The sequence below is a fragment of the Ranitomeya variabilis genome, chromosome 3 (genome assembly GCF_051348905.1).
Source record: "Ranitomeya variabilis isolate aRanVar5 chromosome 3, aRanVar5.hap1, whole genome shotgun sequence".
Classification (NCBI taxonomy): domain Eukaryota; kingdom Metazoa; phylum Chordata; class Amphibia; order Anura; family Dendrobatidae; genus Ranitomeya; species Ranitomeya variabilis.
The window spans coordinates 513,620,001-513,638,327 of NC_135234.1; the positions used below are offsets into that span (position 1 = coordinate 513,620,001).

At 42.2% G+C, this 18,327-nt stretch overlaps 1 protein-coding gene across 1 annotated transcript in view; it reads right to left on the minus strand.

Annotated features, from left to right (window-relative positions):
- Nucleotides 1-17,935, minus strand: part of LOC143817726 (uncharacterized) — a 47,644-nt gene extending 29,709 nt beyond the window's left edge. Inside the window, exon 1 of the mRNA XM_077299212.1 lies at nt 17,850-17,935. Within this exon, the coding sequence (XP_077155327.1) occupies nt 17,850-17,935 (86 nt within the window). The remainder of the gene's footprint in view (nt 1-17,849) is intronic.
- Nucleotides 17,936-18,327: the final 392 nt, after the last annotated feature.

Here is an 18,327-nt window from a genome sequence, read left to right on the forward strand (position 1 = left end):
AGGAGTCAAGAAGAAAAAGGTAAAGAAAGAGGAAAGTAAAGAAATGAACATTCAATAATAATAAAGTGAGGATACAATAAACAGTCAGCCACGTATACGTACATGCTGCCGCCTTGTCACCTGACTATGAACCCGCTGCTCCTGCTCAGCCTCTGCCGCAGTGGAAGAAGTGCTCTAAAAAAAGGAAAAAAAATTGTCATATGTGTAGATATGACAGTGAATACTTACCAATCTGAGGAGGTGAGTTCTCACTTCACTGACATGTTCGGCTTGTGCAGGCCCAGGACGTTGCTCCTCCTCAGAAGAAGATGACATTCTGATGCATGCAGAAAGAAAGAAATGGCAGAAATTAGGACATATAGAGAAAGAATATAGAAAATAAAGACATTGGCTAGGATATTCTCACATTGTTCAGTGTTTTGTTTCCTCCAAGGTTCTTGCCTGCATCTGCTCTGCTTCTCTGTCTGCTGGGTAGTGATCTGCAAATGCCCACTCCGTCCTTTTATCAGTTTGTATGTGGGGGTGGCTAATCAGTGTCTAGACATGTTTTTCTGTGGTGCAACGTATGCATTCACAAACGCAAGCAAACGCATGTGCTTGCGAATGCATGCGTTCACATAGACCGTAATGCGTTTTTTGCTGCATTCCTTCCGCTAACAACCTCATACGTTTCTAGGTGGCAAATTGACGCCTCTAAAATTACTACATGTAGCATTTACCACGCCAAACCGCAGACGACAAAACGACGCATGCGTCATCTAATGCGGCAAAACGCAACCGATTGCCGACACATGCGTCCCTAATGTTAAAACTAGGAATACACGATGCATGCGGATAATTGCGGCACAAATGCTGCGGACACAATCGCAAATATGAAACCAGCCTTACATAAAAATTAATTCCTTGAGATACAAACATAACCTACATTTTTCCAAACAGGCCGGACGTTCAAGCTGTATTACTTGTAATTTTGGTTCATTCTTCTTCATAGCCACGCCGTTTCATAAGAGAGCACTTTGATATCAGGAACTTTCATTACTGCAGCTTCAGACATTGGGCTTGTAAATAAGACAATATAAGAAGTTTTTAATTTTTTTTTGGTCATTTTCCTTTATCAATAAATCATTGATAAGTATATTGGAAGATTATGGACACGTACCTAACAGATTATCTATGGATGCTATGTAACATAGTAACATAGTTATTAAGGTTGAAGGAGGACTTTAAGTCCATCTAGTTCAACTCATAGCCTAACCTAACATGCCCTAACATGTTGATGCAGAGGTAGGCAAAAAATAAAACCCATGTGGCAAAGCGTAAGCTTCACATTGGGGAAAAAAATTCCTTTCCGACTCCACATACGGAAATCAGACTAGTTCCCTGGATCAACACACTATCAAAGAATCTAGTATATAAATAAGTAAAGAAACTTGGCACTCAACTTGATTTTGTTGGTAATATTGAATATGCTCTTTTTATTTTCAAACAGCAGTCCCAAAATAATAATAAACATTTCGGTCTATCATAGACCTTCTTCAGTAAGCTAGGTTGAAAATACATAACAGAAAATTCATAACAAAAAAATCCCAAGTACAGTAATACAATACAATAAAATAACAAAGAAAGGGAAGCTAACAAGATAAATCTGGCAGTGATTGAGTGAATCGTGATGGAACATAGGGTGGGAGAGGTAGGGAAGGGATAAGGTAAAAAATCTTATAACATACCCGACTGCTCAATGGATAAGCATGAAATATGTCTCTGGATATAGCGTTGGTCCTTGTATATAGGGATACTAACGGACCATAAAAGGGCGGAAGAATGATTGCCCTATAATATTAAGAAATATATCCTAACGTTAGGTGGACAGTACTGATGACATAAGTACTATGGCGTATATGTATACTGACCAGGTTTAATTTAGAGGGTAGTATAATTTATGGGTCGAAGACTTCCAGTTATAATATGGCGTGGCTGAAAAAATAATATGATTGTTGTTACATACATCTACTATAGAGAAGGTAGAGAACAAGTGCTAATAGGATTCAGACCCAAATGGGTCCATTGAGCAGTCGGGTATGTTATAAGATTTTTTACCTTATCCCTTCCCTACCTCTCCCACCCTCTGTTCCATCACGATTCACTCAATCACTGCCAGATTTATCTTGTTAGCTTCCCTTTCTTTGTTATTTTATTGTATTGTATTACTGTACTTGGGATTTTTTTGTTATGAATTTTCTGTTATGTATTTTCAACCTAGCTTACTGAAGAAGGTCTATGATAGACCGAAACGTTTATTATTATTTTGGGACTGCTGTTTGAAAATAAAAAGAGCATATTCAATATTACCAACAAAATCAAGTTGAGTGCCAAGTTTCTTTACTATATTTATGTCCACTGGTTTGGGGAACCTATCTTGCGCACCAACACAGTAGTGCCACGATATACTTCAGAATCTAGTATATAACCTGTAACATTACATACTTTTCAAGAAAGGCATCCAGTCCCCTCTTAAATTTTAGTAGGGAATCACTCATTACAACATCATAACATCATATGGCAGAGAGTTCCATAGTCTTACTGCTCTTACAGTAAAGAATCCGCATCTGTGATTATGCTTAAACTTTCTTTCCTTTCTTTCCTCCAGACGTAGAGGATGCCCCCTTGTCCCTGTCTCAGGTCTATGAGTAAAAAGATGATTAGAAAGGTCTTTGTACTGTCCCCTCATATATTTATACATTAAAATATAACACCCCTTAGCCTTCGTTTTTCCAAACTAAATAGCCCCAAGTGTAATAATAACCTGTCTTGGTATTGCAGACCCCATAGTCCTCTAATAACCTTGGTCACTCCTCTCTGCACCCGCTCCAGTTCAGCTATGTCTTTCTTATACACTGGGGACCAGAACTGTGCACAGTATTCTAAGTGTGGTCGAACTAGTGACTTGTATAGAGGTTAAATTCTGTTCATCTCATGAGAATCTATGCCTCTTTTGATGCATCCCATTATTTTAATGCCTTTGTAGCAACTGCCTGACACTGGCCACTAAATGTGAATTTGTCGTCCACCCATACACCCAGGTCTTTTTCATTGACGGTTTTGCCCAGAGTTTTAGAATTAAGCATATAGTTATACATCTTATTTGCTCTACCCAAGTGCATGACCTTACATTTATCGCTATTAAAGCTCATTTGCCATTTATCAGCCCAAGCTTCCAGTTTACATAAATCATCCTGTAATATAAAATTGTCCTCCCCTGTATTGATTACCCTGCAGAGTTTAGTGTCATCTGCAAATATTGAAATTCTGCTTTGTATGCCCCCTATAAAGTCATTAATAAATATGTTAAAAAGAAGCAGGCCTAATACTGACCCCTGTGGTACCCCACTGCTAACCGCGACCCAGTCCAAGTGTGCTCCATTAATAACCACCCTTTGTTTCCTATTCCTGAGCCAGTTATTAACTCACTTACACATATTTTCCCTTATCCCCATTGTTCTCATTTATATATGAAAAGCTTTTGAAAAGTCCATGTACACTACGTCCACTGCGTTCCCTTGGTCCATTCCGGAACTTACTTCTTCATAGAAATTGATCAAATTAGTCTGACATGAACGGTCCCTAGTAAACCCGTGCTGATACTGGGTCATGAGGTTATTCCTCTTCAGAAACTCCAGTATAGCATCTGTTAGAATGCCCTTAAGGATTTAACCCACAGTAGAGGTTAAGCTTACTGGCCTAAAATTTCCGAGTTCAGTTTTTGTCCCCTTTTTGAATATTGGCACCACATTTGCTATACGCCAGTCCTGTGGTACAGACCCTGTTATTATGGAATCTTTAAAGATTAAAAATAATGGTCTATCAATGACTGTACTTAAGTCCTGCAGTACTCGGGGGTGGATCCCATCCGGGCCCGGAGATTTGTCAATTTTAGTGATTTTTAGACACCGCTGTACTTTCTGCTGGGTTAAGCAGGTGACAGTTAATGGGGAATTTTTTTTGTCACTGATCATTTTGTCTGCCTGCCATGGAATTTTCTTGTGTAAATACTGATAAAAAAAAGTCATTTAGCATATTGGCTTTTTCCTCATCCTCATCCACCATTTCATCCAGACTATTTTTAAGGGGACCAACACTATAATTTTTTAGTTTCTTACTATTTATGTAGTTAAAGAATATTTTGGGATTATTTTTACTCTCTCTGGCAATGAGTCTCTCTGTCTCAATCGTTGCTGCCTTGATTTGCTTTTTACAGAATTTATTTAATTTTCTGTATTTATTTAATGCCTCATCACTACCTACTTCCTTTAATTCTAAAATGCTTTCTTTTTGCCACTTATTGCGCCCCATACAGCTCTATTTAGCCATATTGGTTTCCTCCTATTTCTAGTATGTTTATTCCCATAGCGTACATATTGTGCACAGGTCCTATCCAGGATGCTAATAAACGTCTCCCATTTTCTTTGTGTATTTTTATGTCTCAGGATATCGTCCCAGTTAATTGAACCAAGATCATCTCTCATCCGTTGGAAATTTGCCCTCCTGAAGTTTAGCGTTCTTGTAACCCCTCTACTACACATCTTATTAAAAGATACATGAAAACGTATTATTTTGTGATCACTATTCCCCAAGTGACCCACAACCCTTATATTTGATATGCGGTCTAGCCTGTTGGTTAATATTAGCTCTAGCAGTGCCCCCCTTCTTGTTGGGTCCTGAACCAGCTGTGAAAGGTAATTGTCTCTCATAGTTGTCAAAAAACAATTACCGTATTTTTTGGACTATAAGACGCACCAGACTATAAGGCGCACCCAGGTTTTAGAGGTGGAAAATAGGGAAAAAAATATTTGAAGCAAAAAAATGTGGTAAAATATTTAATAACATAAATAACATACTATTATATGTGGTGTTATTACATATAATAGTATGTTATTATGTTGGAAGCTGCAGGACCAGTGTGGTATCTGTGAAGTACTATATGAAGATCCTGGAGGGTGAGTATAAGAATGGGGGCACAGGGCTGATATTGAAAGCACCACTCCAGCACTGCAAAATAGCACTGGAGTGCTGCTTTAAAGTCCCATGGGAGAACTAGAACTCCCAGCATGTCCTGCAGATCCTATGACATGCTGGGAGTTATAGTTCACCACAGGAGTGGCAGAGTGCTTTATTGTGTATTGTAAAGACTAACCTCTTAATTGTGGCAGCCTGCCAGCCAGCTGTGGTGAGGTAAAAGCATCCCATGACTGCACACAGAGCCCTCCCTCTTGTTGCCTCTCCACAGCACAGGTTTTGAGGAAGCGTGCAGATTTTAGTGGAGAGCCTGAAGGACCTGTGATGATGTCAAGAAGAGGGAGGGCTCTGAGCTGCCATGTGATGCTCCAGACCGCCCACTCCTGACATCACACAGGTCCTGTTTGTGCACAGCACTCGGCATCCAGCCATGGCAGGCAGGTATACAGCGATCTCCTCTCCGCTCTGGCCCCTGCTGCTGCTGCTGCCTCCTCCCCAGGACACACAAATCTCCCTAGCTGCTGCAGCAATCAGCACTGAGGAAGCCATGCGTGTCCCTGCTTAAGTGCAGTATTCATTTGCTGCTCCCGGCTCACTGCTTAGCTGATAGGTGGGCGGGGAGCCGCTAATGAATATTCACTGCACTTAATCATCGGGACCACATGGTTTTCCCAGCGCTGATTCCGGGCAGCGGGGACATCTTGAAGTGGGATAACAGTGCGATCCCACTCACTTCTGCCCCCCTCCCCACATGCTACATCCGTACCATAAGACGCACCCAGACTTTCCTCCCAAATTTGGAGGGAAAAAGTGCGTCTAATGGTCGGAAAAATACGGTACCTTTGCTGGAACTGCAGGTTTCTGTTCACCAATGTATCTCAGGGTAGTTGAAATTCCCCATTATAATGATTTCTCCTTGAGTCGCAGCTTCATCTGTTTGCTTTACGAGGATTTTCTCAGTTGCTTCCATTATTTTTGAACACTTATAACAAACCCCTATCAGTAATTTATTATTTTTTCCTTCTCCCCTTATCTCCACCCACAGGGACTCTACATTTTCATTAGATTCACATATATGATCACGCAGGATAGGTTTTAAGGATGATTTTACATATAGACACACCCCTCCCCCTCGCTTATCTGTTCGGTCATTTCTGAACAGACTATAACCCTGCAAGTTAACAGCCCAGTCATGGCTCTCATCCAGCCATGTCTCAGATATCCCCACCATGTCATAATTGTGCTGCAACAAAATTAATTCTAATTCGTCCATTTTATTGGCGAGGCTTCTGTCATTAGTATACATGCACTTTATGTATCTCTCTGTACCTCTATTTTTTCTTAAATTATTAACTGTTCTAACCCCACCCCCATGCCACCACCACCCCCAACTTCTTTATTTGTGCCCAGGTAACTATCCGCACTATCTTCCCCTCCTATAAAATGAAAACCCTCCCCCAATCCTTAGTTTAAACACTCCTCCAACCTTCTAGCCATTTTCTCCCCCAGCACAGCTGCACCTTCCCCATTGAGGTGCAGCCCGTCCCTAGCGTAGAATCTGTAGCCAACTGAGAAGTCATCCCAGTTCTCCAGGAACCCAAACCCCTCCTTCCTTCACCAATTCTTGAGCCACTTATTAACCTCCCTAATCTCCCATTGCCTCTCTGGCATGACACGTGGTACAGACAGTATTTCAGAAAATACCACCTTGGAGGTCCTTGCTTTAAGCTTGCAGCCTAATTCCCTGAAATCATCTTTATATCATTTTATATTGGAAAATTATGGACACGTACCCAATAGACTATTTATGGATGCTAAGTATATTGGGAAATCACATATGTGTACCCAACAGACTATCTATGGATGCCAAGTATATTGGGAAATCATGGACAGGTACCCAACAGACTATCTATGGATGCTAGGTATATTGGAAATCATGAACACATACCCAGCAGACTATCTATGGATGCTAAGTATATTGGAAAATCATGGACACTTACCCAACAGACTATCAAAAATTCAATTACATTCATTACTGTTTAGAGTACAGTCTTCATAGTGACTAGCACGAAAGCCAAAGTTCATATGTTGAAAAAACAAAATAAAATCATTGGATATATTACATGACAGTGGAATTCTCTGAACTACTTGGTAAAAGGCCCAGTTATGAGTTTGTCTGGCAATTAAAAATAATTGGGAAGCAGGTTTGCCACTAACTCTTCCAAGAATGCCAGTTATGATATAATGATGTTTCATTAAGCATGCTGAAAGCTGTGAGCTCCGTATGGCAATGGCAATTAGGAAGGATCATAAAGAAAAAAAAAGAAAATGAAAAACATTTAAAAAAATGTCCAGTCTAAGATTAACATTGCATTTAATGGCCACTTCATTAGCTAATTGATTTCTTATTAGATACAAGCAAGAGTCTGGTTAGGGGCTTTACACAGCTAATTAACAGCATTTACACAATTAGTATCTTGCTCATTTTCTTTCCATTCTTGGAATCACTCATGTCTTGCATGCTCTGGGCCATTGATTAATTTAATTTTTCTGCTAATATTGGCTTCACCTTCAAGATTAAAAAAACCCACAATCCTTAGGGCAAACATATATTTAACAGTAGCAGTAAACATGACTAAAAATACTGCCACTACATTTCATGAAAATATTTTGCCTTATTCTGACTTTGTTATTTGCACAAATTAGGATGCCATGTTTTTTGTAAGCTGCGAATGTCCTTGGTATTAATGCTGCTGCTCTATAAAAGATACAACCTCTGGAGTTCTAAGTAGGCACGGCGCATTATTGATAAATAAAGGGTCTGTTTTGCATTTATTGGACATATGCATCCTCTTCCAAAAGCTGACACTTTCATTATAGGGCTGTAAATCACTGCAAAATCACATCTTTGTAAATGACTTTCTCTTTATTGAACCTGCCAATATATGTGCATATTTGAAAAATTTACAAACATTTCCATTTAAACTTAAAACATGGCTTTAAATTCTTACACTTATTTTATGGATTCACATGCTTTCTGTGAAAAATATATTAACTATATTATTTTTTCTGCATACAAAAGGTTTTATTATGTTGTAAATCACCATATAACCAGAAGGTCATAATATGGAGTGCATTTTATAGATCTTCTTTAATAATTGATACCATTTTTGAATAAATATATATTTTTATATATTCTGAATGTTTTGCATTAATATGGCCTTATGCACCTGACTGTGTGTTGTGTGGGTCTGTATTGTGATCCATCAGTGTGTCTAAGTAAGGATAAGATGAAGTGTTCAGATACATCTATGCAGGGCTGCCACCAGGAATATCAGTTCCCCATACTGGCAGAATTATCGGGCCCCCTTGAGACTCTACCCAGGCTCCAACCCAACTCCACCTTCACCCTTCGAACCGTCCACAGTCCCACTGCCCACTCTTGGAAATACTCCACTTCTACACTATGTCCTGACCAATCACACATTATTACCAGTCGCAATCGAGCACCAGATCACACACATAGCCATCAGCTTTTGTTTTGGCAAAAAGATATTTTAACCCGCCACCACAACAATTTAGAATCTTTTGGCAGTATTCTACTCTGCTGTAACCTATTAAAATTTTCTTTAACTATCCAATCCTTTTTGATAGGTATATTGTTATTTATTTTTCTTCAAGGAAATGTGTCATATACATTTTTTTAAATGACCCATAATACCACCTACAAGGGACAATACCATCACAGAATGGCCAAATCACATATAACCACCACACAGTGACCAAATAATACCACATAGAAGGAATAAATACTGCCACACATGACCAGACCACATATCACCACAAACTGAAAGGATCTGTAAAAAAGTGTATGTCCAATTAACACTCCACTGTTGAACAGCAGTGGCTTCTAGAAAAGGAACAGTAAGAGCGCATGTGTGGCTCTCTCCAGACATTTCTGTAGGAATCCAAAAAAATTCTTAATGACCCTGGTGAGACCCTTATGTATGGAATATAGATGATATAACCCATAAATATCCCTGATGGAACAAACTTTCTAATTACATGGTCAAGATGTACTGTATGTCATGATCCATTCCGGGTTTTGAGTCCTGTTTGCCCTTTTCCCAGGCTGATCATGTCAAGGGTTAACTTTGCTCTGCCTCATTCTGGGTTCAGGTTTGCTATTTCGGTCTGCTGTATCCTGCAGGCAGTGTCAGTTATAGTTTGTGCTTACGGCATGTGTAGCTGACTGTTATGGACCTGGTGGTTAGGAGCACTTGGAATGATTTGATGAGTAAACTCAAAAAACGGAACTAGCTCTGGGAAGTGGGAACTCTGCTGACCGCAAACTCTACTCCTATCGCACACACTAGAAATAGCCGTGGAGCGTACCTAACTCTCCCTAGACACCTCTTCACAGCCTAAGAGCTAACTACCCCTAAAGATAGAAATAGAAGCCTAACCTTGCCTCAGAGAAATTCCCCAAAGATAAAGGCAGCCCCCCACATATATTGACTGTGAGTTAAGAGGAAAGTCACAAACACAGGAATGAAACAGGTTTTAGCATAGGAGGCCAGACTTACTAAATAGTCAGAGGATAGAAAAGAATACTATGCGGTCAGCATAAAAAAACTACAAAACCACGCAGAGTATGCAAAAAGACCCCCGCACCGACTCACGGTGTGGAGGTGCAACACTGCACCTCAGAGCTTCCAGCTAGCAAGGAAACATCATGATAGCAAGCTGGACTAGAATTTAGCAGAGCTAAGCAATATATTCAGGTAGCAGTAACAACAAATAAACTAGCAGGGACTTAGCTTCTGCTGGAGTAGACAGGTCCTCAGAGAAGTCCAAGAGAGATCTGAACCAATTCTGATACATTGACAGCTGGCATCAGGTAACGATCTGAGTGGAGTTAAATAGGGAAGCAGCATAGCAACATAACGAGAGCAGCTGAAAAGTCAACCTAGTGGCCAGCAGTTCCGCTCGAAGCCACCAGAGGGAGCCCAAGAGCAGAACTAACCAAAGTACCATTCATGACCACAGGAGGGAGTCCGAGAACGGAATTCACAACAGTACCCCCCCTTGAGGAGGGGTCACCGAACCCTCACCAGGGCCCCCAGGCCGATCAGGACGAGCCAAATGAAAGGCACGAACTAAATCGGCAGCATGGACATCGGAGGCAACAACCCAGGAATTATCCTCCTGACCATAGCCCTTCCACTTAACCAGGTACTGAAGCTTCCGTCTCGAAATACGAGAATCCAAAATCTTTTCCACCACATACTCCAACTCCCCCTCAACCAATACCGGAGCAGGAGGATCAACGGAGGGAACCATAGGCGCCACGTACCTCCACAACAACGACCTATGGAACACATTATGGATGGCAAAAGAAGCTGGAAGGACCAAACGAAATGACACAGGGTTGAGAATTTCAGAAATCTTATAAGGACCAATGAAACGAGGCTTAAACTTAGGAGAAGAAACCTTCATAGGAACATAACGAGAAGACAACCAAACCAAATCCCCAACACGAAGTCGGGGACCAACACAACGACGGCGGTTAGCGAAACGTTGAGCCTTCTCCTGGGACAACGTCAGATTGTCCACTACGTGAATCCAAATTTGCTGCAACCTGCCCACCACAGAATCCACACCAGGACAGTCAGAAGGCTCAACCTGCCCGGAAGAAAAACGAGGATGAAAACAAGAATTGCAAAAAAAAGGCGAAACCAAAGTAGCCGAACTAGCCCGATTATTAAGGGCGAACTCAGCCAATGGCTAGAAGGTCACCCAATCATCCTGATCAGCAGAAACAAAGCATCTCAGATAGTTTTCCAAAGTCTGGTTGGTTCGTTCGGTTTGGCCATTTGTTTGAGGATGGAAAGCAGAAGAAAAAGACAAATCAATGCCCATCTTAGCACAAAAGGACCGCCAAAACCTAGAGACAAACTGAGAACCTCTGTCCGACACAATGTTCTCCGGAATGCCATGCAAACGAACCACATGTTGAAAAAATATTGGCACCAAATCAGAGGAAGAAGGTAATTAAGGCAAGGGTACCAAATGGACCATCTTAGAAAAGCGATCACAAACCACCCAGATGACAGACATCCTTTGAGAGATAGGAAGATCTGAAATAAAATCCATTGAAACATGCGTCCAAGGCCTTTTTGGGACTGGCAAGGGCAAAAGCAACCCACTGGCACGAGAACAGCAGGGCTTAGCCCGAGCACAAGTCCCACAGGACTGCACAAAAGAACGCACATCCCGTGACAAGGAAGGCCACCAAAAGGACCTAGCCACCAAATCTATGGCACCAAAAATCCCAGGATGACCAGCCAACACTGAGCAATGAACCTCAGAAATAACTCTGCTAGTCCATCTATCAGGGACAAACAATTTCTCCGCTGGACAACGGTCAGGTCTATCAGCCTGAAACTCCTGCAGCGCCCGCCGCAAATCAGGGGAGATGGCAGACAGAATTACCCCCTCTTTGAGAATACCAGCCGGCTCAGGGACTCCCGGAGAATCAGGCACAAAACTCCGAGAAAGGGCATCCGCCTTCACATTCTTAGAACCTGGAAGGTACGAGACCACAAAATCGAAACGGGAGAAAAACAGTGACCATCGAGCTTGTCTAGGATTCAACCGCTTGGCAGACTCGAGATAAGTCAGATTTTTGTGATCCGTCAAGACCACCACGCGGTGCTTGGCCCCCTCAAGCCAATGTCGCCACACCTCGAATGCCCACTTCATAGCCAGCAGCTCCCGATTGCCAACATCATAATTACGCTCAGCAGGCGAAAACTTTCTAGAAAAGAAGGCACATGGCTTCATCACAGAGCCATCAGAACTTTTTTGAGACAAAACAGCCCCTGCTCCAATCTCAGAAGCATCAACCTCGACCTGAAAAAGGAGCGAAACATCTGGCTGACGCAACACAGGGGCCGAAGAAAAACGACGTTTCAGCTCCTGAAAAGCCTCAACGGCCGCAGAGGACCAATTCACCACATCAGCACCTTTCTTTGTCAAATCAGTCAAAGGTTTAACCACACTAGAAAAATTAGCGATGAAGCGACGGTAAAAATTAGCAAAGCCCAGGAATTTCTGGAGGCTCTTCACAGATGTAGGTTGAGTCCAATCATAAATGGCCTGAACTTTAACAGGATCCATCTCGATAGTAGAAGGGGAAAAAATGAAGCCCAAAAAGGAAACCTTCTGAACTCCGAAGAGACATTTAGACCCCTTCACAAACAAGGAATTAGCACGAAGGACCTGGAATACCATTCTGACCTGTTTCACATGAGACTCCCAATCATCCGAAAAGACCAAAATATCATCCAAATATACAATCATGAATCTATCCAGATACTTTCGGAAGATGTCATGCATAAAGGACTGAAACACAGATGGAGCATTTGAAAGCCCGAATGGCATTACCAGGTACTCAAAATGGCCCTCGGGCGTATTAAATGCTGTTTTCCATTCATCGCCCTGTTTAATACGTACAAGGTTATACGCCCCTCGAAGATCTATCTTGGTGAACCAACTAGCCCCCTTAATCCGAGCAAACAAATCAGACAGCAGAGGCAAAGGGTACTGAAATTTGACCGTGATTTTATTGAGAAGGCGGTAATCTATACAGGGTCTCAGAGAACCATCCTTCTTGGCCACAAAAAAGAACCCTGCTCCCAACGGTGATGAAGATGGGCGAATATGCCCTTTCTCCAAGGACTCCTTCACATGAGTCCACATAGCGGCGGGCTCTGGCATGGATAAATTGAAAAGTCGGCCCTTAGGAAACTTACTACCAGGAATCAAATTAATAGCACAATCACAATCCCTATGAGGGGGTAGGACACTGGATTTGGGCTCATCAAATACATCCTGGTAATCCGACAGAAACTTAGGGACTTCAGAAGGAGTGGAAGCAGAAAATGACACCAATGGAACATCACCATGTACCCCTTGACAACCCCAACTAGACACAGACATTGATTTCCAATCCAATACTGGATTATGAACCTGTAGCCATGGCAAACCCAACACGACCACATCATGCAAATTATGCAACACCAAAAAGCGAACATCTTCCCGATGTGCAGGAGCCATGCACATGGTCAACTGAGTCCAGTACTGAGGTTTATTCTTGGCCAACGGCGTGGCATTAATTCCCCTTAATGGAATAGGATACTGCAAAGGCTCCAAGAAAAAACCACAGCGCCTGGCAAACTCCAAGTCCATCAAATTCAGGGCAGCGCCTGAATCCACAAATGCCATAACCGAGTAGGATGACAAAGAGCAAATCAGAGTAACAGACAAAAGAAATTTAGGCTGTACAGTACCAATGGTGACAGACCTAGCGAACCGCTTAGTGCGCTTAGGACAATCAGAGATAGCATGAGTGTGGTCACCACAGTAAAAACACAGCCTATTCTGATGTCTGTGTTCTTGCCATTCAGTTCTGGTCAAAGTTCTATCACATTGCATAAGCTCAGGCCTCTGCTCAGAGGGCACCGCCAAACTGTGCACAATTTTGCGCTCGCGCAAACGCCGATCAATTTGGATGGCCAAGGACATTGACTCATTCAGACCAGCAGGCGTGGGGAATCCCACCATAACATCCTTAAGGGCTTCAGAAAGACCTTTTCTAAAAATTGCTGCCAGGGCACACTCATTCCATTGAGTAAGCACAGACCATTTTCTAAACTTCTGACAATATATCTCTGCTTCATCCTGACCCTGACACAAAGCTAGCAAAATTTTCTCTGCCTGATCCACTGAATTCGGTTCGTCATAAAGCAATCCAAGCGCCAGAAAAAACGCATCTACATTAAGCAATGCAGGATCTCCTGGCGCAAGGGAGAATGCCCAGTCTTGAGGGTCGCCACTCAACAAAGAAATAATAATTTTTACTTGCTGAATGGGGTCACCAGAGGAGCGGGGTTTCAAAGCAAGAAACAGTTTACAATTATTTTTGAAATTCAGAAACTTAGATCTATCCCCAGAAAACAACTCAGGAATTGGAATTCTAGGCTCTAAGATCGGATTCTGAACTACATAATCTTGAATGCCTTGTACCCTTGCAGTGAGATGATCCACACAAGAGGACAGACCTTGAATATCCATATCTACACCTGTGTCCTGAACCACCCAGGGGTTAAGGGGAAAAGAGAGACAAAACACACTGCAAAGAAAAAAAAAATGGGTTCAGAACTTCTCTTATCCCTCTTTTGAGATGCATTAGCACTTTATGGGGGCCAGCTGTTTTGTTATGGACCTGGTGGTTAGGAGCACTTGGAATGACCTGATGAGTAAACTCAAAAAATGGAACTAGCTCTGGGAAGTGGGAACTCTGCTGACCGCAAACTCTACTCCTATCGCACACACTAGAAATAGCCGTGGAGCGTACCTAACTCTCCCTAGATGCCTCTTCACAGCCTAAGAGCTAACTACCCCTAAAGATAGAAATAGAAGCCTAACCTTGCCTCAGAGAAATTCCCCAAAGATAAAGGCAGCCCCCCACATATATTGACTGTGAGTTAAGAGGAAAGTCACAAACACAGGAATGAAACAGGTTTTAGCATAGGAGGCCAGACTTACTAAATAGTCAGAGGATAGAAAAGAATACTATGCGGTCAGCATAAAAAAACTACAAAACCATGCAGAGTATGCAAAAAGACCCCCGCACCGACTCACGGTTTGGAGGTGCAACACTGCACCCTAGAGCTTCCAGCTAGCAAGGAAACATCATCATGATAGCAAGCTGGACTAGAATTTAGCAGAGCTAAGAAATATATTCAGGTAGCAGTAACAACAAATAAACTAGCAGGGACTTAGCTTCTGCTGGAGTAGACAGGTCCTCAGAGAAGTCCAAGAGAGATCTGAACCAATTCTGATACATTGACAGCTGGCATCAGGTAACGATCTGAGTGGAGTTAAATAGGGAAGCAGCATAGCAACATAACGAGAGCAGCTGAAAAGTCAACCTAGTGAACAGCAGTTCCGCTCGAAGCCACCAGAGGGAGCCCAAGAGCAGAACTAACCAAAGTACCATTCATGACCACAGGAGGGAGTCCGAGAACGGAATTCACAACAGCTGACCCTGTGTACCCTGATTCGTCCTGTTGCTTTTGCTGACTGTACCCGTGTCTGTTTACTTCCCTCTTCCCATCTCGACTCTGTGTTCCCCTCTTATGTTTGGATTCCCTGATACCTGACTTGGCTTGGACTCTGACCTGCTGTTTTGTTTCTTGTCTTTGGCATAACTGCTCCAGCCCGGTATTGACCCATTTGGCTTGCTTCTGACTCTGTGCTTGGTTATTCCTTTTGTACTGTGCTACAGACTAATATCGACCCGGCTTGTTTTACTATTCCGCTGCCACCTGGTGGTGGCCTCACTGCTGCGCTGCAGGTCTGCTCCTGCTGTGTGCAGTCCTCCCTCCACTCTATCGCCATCTAGTGGAGCTGCTTCTACCTTCATAGCAGCAGCGTGACAATGTACAGACATATACTTGTAATTAGTCAAAGCTAAGTATGCACTAATATAACCAATTCTACCCCCATAAAGTGGACATATTGTGCTCAGATAACAGGTCTGTACTGACAGTCAGCAGAGGATTTTTACGCTCTCACTTTACAAGAGTCTACAGAACTAATCAGACAGTTCTTGGGAAAGGTAAAAGGACCTTTCTGCTGTCTTGACTTGTCTTTGTTAGTGGAGACTTGGAAACAATTATAGAGCTTTTTTTGCATTGAGTCATTCCTCTGTTATTTCTCCTGAAAATATATGAATAAACTGACCAATGGCTGATACCAGTCATCTGTGTGTCCCTATCCAATCTAACCTTGGCTAATCACTGCTAATAGTATCAGACTGTATAGATGCATCTTATTTAGGAGGAGAATGGTAATCCTTAGTTGTCAGTTAGGCTTGGGATACAGATTTTGCAATGCGACTAATTTTAACCATCGAGTGACAGCTTCAGTTCCAATAATTGCGCGGACACAGTAAATTGCTTTGTACAGCAGCTGTAGCCCTTTAGGTAAGATTAGGTAGTTGTGTCTGCTTAGGGTAGGCGCTATACACACTTTTCCAGGAGTAACAACAGAGGAACTGCACAACAAAGGGTCCACAGGCATTATATATTAAAGGGGTTGTCCACTGCTAGGACAACCCCTTCTTGGTCAAAATTTTTGACCCCGATAAAATAATAAAGCCCATACTCACTTCCAGTGCTGGAGCCATTCCCGTGGTGTCGGCAGTCGCTCTCCCCAGGGCTCTCGTGCAGTGTTGGGTCATACATGTAATAGTTTGTTAAAATATATAAAAATCAACATGATAATCATGAGCGCTTTCATCTCTAAACCTACATATAGTGAAATTGCCGCTGTTCAACTGCGTGGACTATTACGTCCATTATATAATTACCATAATGATATAATAATAATCTTTATTTTTATATAGCGCTATCATATTCCACAGCGCTTTACATTATGCACACATTATCATCACTGTCCCCGATGGGGCTCACAATCTAAATTCCCTATCAGTATGTCTTTGGAATGTGGGAGGAAACCAGAGTTCCCGGAGGAAACACACGCAAACACGGAGAGAACATACAAACTCTTTGCAGATGCTGTCCTTGGTGGGGTTTGAACCCAGGATTCCAGCGCTGCAAGGCTGCTGTGCGATATATCCACTGAGACACCGTGCTGCCCATCATTATCAGCATAGACACATCAAGTCATACCGGACACAGTAAAACCGCAAGAGTTCATTCCATCAACTATACTCGTTCCGGAACATTGTAGAATGCTTCAACTTTCCTGATTACAGAGACCTTTATGTTGGTTATATTAACACTTTTTGGATAGATTTTTTAGCTACTGAGAATGCAGAACTACTGAATCACGCCTGTGCTCTTATGTGGTTTATACTGTGCTTTTTTGGATGCAAATTTTCTGCTAAAAAAAGTAGAGTATTGGCAGGAAAAATGCTGCGCACATTAAGTGCATTATTTATGCATTTATTTTAAAAAATAAAAGAAATGCAGCAAAAACACTGGAAGAATTCACAGGCTGCGGTTTTAAAAAGAATGCACAATAGCTCAAAAACACAAGGAAACAAATATTTTGAAAAATGCTCACTTCGATGTAGAAATACAGGTATTTGACATCTGCTCACACAATATACTGTAGATCAGGTATGTTATTAAAGAGCAGGCTCATTGAGGGCGATAATTGATCAATATATACACTGTATACTATTCATTACATAGAATGTATACAAGGTATGTGCCAATCCGCTTTCTTTTCTATGGACATCACATAGAATGTATACAAGGATCATATGTCTATACGGTATATATATATATATATATATATATATATATATATATATATATATATATATACAGTACACTATGCATTACATAGAATATATACTGCAGATACACTATTACATATACAAGGATCATATATTTATGGCATATATATATACTGTACACTATGCATTACATAGAGTATATACTGCAGATACACTATTACATGTACAAGGATCATATATTTATGGCATATATATATACTGTACACTATGCATTACATAGAGTATATACTGCAGATACACTATTACATGTACAAGGATCATATATATATTTATATATATATATACTAGATGGAGGCCCGATGCTATCGCATCTGGAGAGCGGTAATGTCACGATGGGGGCAGGCTTTGCAGCATTGAGAATCTCTCCCCCCCATGTGCTCACCCACCTATCAACTCGCTCTTTCCCCATGTGCTGACTGTCACGCCAGTAGATACTTACCTGTCCAGCTGGCGCGCTCCCGACATCTCTCCTCGCTGTGTTCTGCCCGGCTTCTCCGGCTCGCAGTGCTTTGGCGCTACGTGCATGCGCCGTAGTGCTTTTTCCGCCACTAGGGATCCTGGGAGGTTGTGTCCCGGTGGCTCTGCCCCCAATATGGCGGTGCCAACCAGGAATTCCTGTTCGGCGCTTACCAGGTAAGGCGCCTGTGTATCTTCATCGTTGCGATGCCCGCTTAGCTTTGGTGTTCCTCGTCGTTCCCAGCTCACTGCCTTCAGTCATTCTCGGAGTCTGAGTATTCCTTACCATTCTGCATTTCCGCCTATTCTCGTATTGACCCAGTCATCCCTTTGGCACAGGCAGTTGCGGTTCCATCCTCCTTGGGCCTGCTCTTAACACTCCCTGTATAGGGGGTGCATCTATCAGGTTTGCTTGTCCTAGGGGGCTCTGGGGCCGCGACGCAGAGGGTCCACTTTTGGAT